Here is an 821-nt window from a genome sequence, read left to right on the forward strand (position 1 = left end):
AGACAGACGTGCATCAGGCTGTACTCAACACGAGAAGAAGATGGCTGGAGGATGTGAGAGAGGATCAGGTGTTGATGACGGCAGGAGCAAGCGTGGAAAGGATGAAAAGGTTAGTTTGTTTAGAGGTAGTTGTTATCTGTTGTGTTAGAGTGTTAGTTAGGCATACGTTAGATTGTACACTGGAATATAGCAAGAAGCACACTAGGGGTGAAACAAGGCGAAGAGAACAGGAGGACATCTGACTGCACATGCTCCTCCTCGTCGCAGGCCGATGCAACCAGCCATGAAGAACGTCTTGTCCATCGCTCCCGCTATGGCGCGAGGCCTCAAGTGACTCTCGGCCTGAGGAGGCACGCTGAGCGATGACGATGCGGCAGGACCCCCAGCTCGAGCACCAAGAAGCTCTGGGATGGCAAGAAATCTGCCGAGTATCCCGTGCATGTAAAGACGATTGGGAGCTTGTCGCGTCAGCAGGTGACATGTAGCTATGCCGGTCACAAATGATGCGAGTGCTTCAGATCCTCAAAGTGATGGAGCTCGCCAAGGTCTGCCTCCTCCTTAACCACCACCACCTCCTCCTCCTCCTCCTCGTTTTCCTCTCCCCGTTGCCCCTTGACTTCTCCTTTCTCCTCAGAACATGAAGGCTGACCCTCACGCCTACACCTCCGCCCTCAAGAACAGGTTGACCCCCTCCCTCTCTCCCCTCACGCGCCTGTGACCCGTTGACCCCAGGACTCTCCTCGCGCTCTTTGAGAAGCCCTCCCTGAGAACCAGAGTATACCCCTTGCTCCTCCTCCTCCTCCTCCTCCTCCTCCTCCTCC

The 821-nt window shown here is 55.3% G+C and overlaps 1 protein-coding gene across 1 annotated transcript in view; it reads left to right on the forward strand.

Moving 5' to 3' along the window:
* Window positions 1-283: 283 nt before the first annotated feature.
* Window positions 284-821, forward strand: part of GUITHDRAFT_117281 (hypothetical protein) — a gene marked incomplete at both ends in the record, with an annotated part of 3,234 nt that continues 2,696 nt past the window's right edge. Inside the window, 5 exons of the mRNA XM_005823426.1 lie at window positions 284-330; window positions 378-474; window positions 519-545; window positions 635-681; window positions 733-775. Coding sequence (XP_005823483.1) covers window positions 284-330; window positions 378-474; window positions 519-545; window positions 635-681; window positions 733-775 — 261 coding nt within the window. The remainder of the gene's footprint in view (window positions 331-377; window positions 475-518; window positions 546-634; window positions 682-732; window positions 776-821) is intronic.

This window comes from Guillardia theta (genome assembly GCF_000315625.1).
Source record: "Guillardia theta CCMP2712 unplaced genomic scaffold GUITHscaffold_108, whole genome shotgun sequence".
Taxonomy (NCBI): Eukaryota; class Cryptophyceae; order Pyrenomonadales; family Geminigeraceae; genus Guillardia; species Guillardia theta.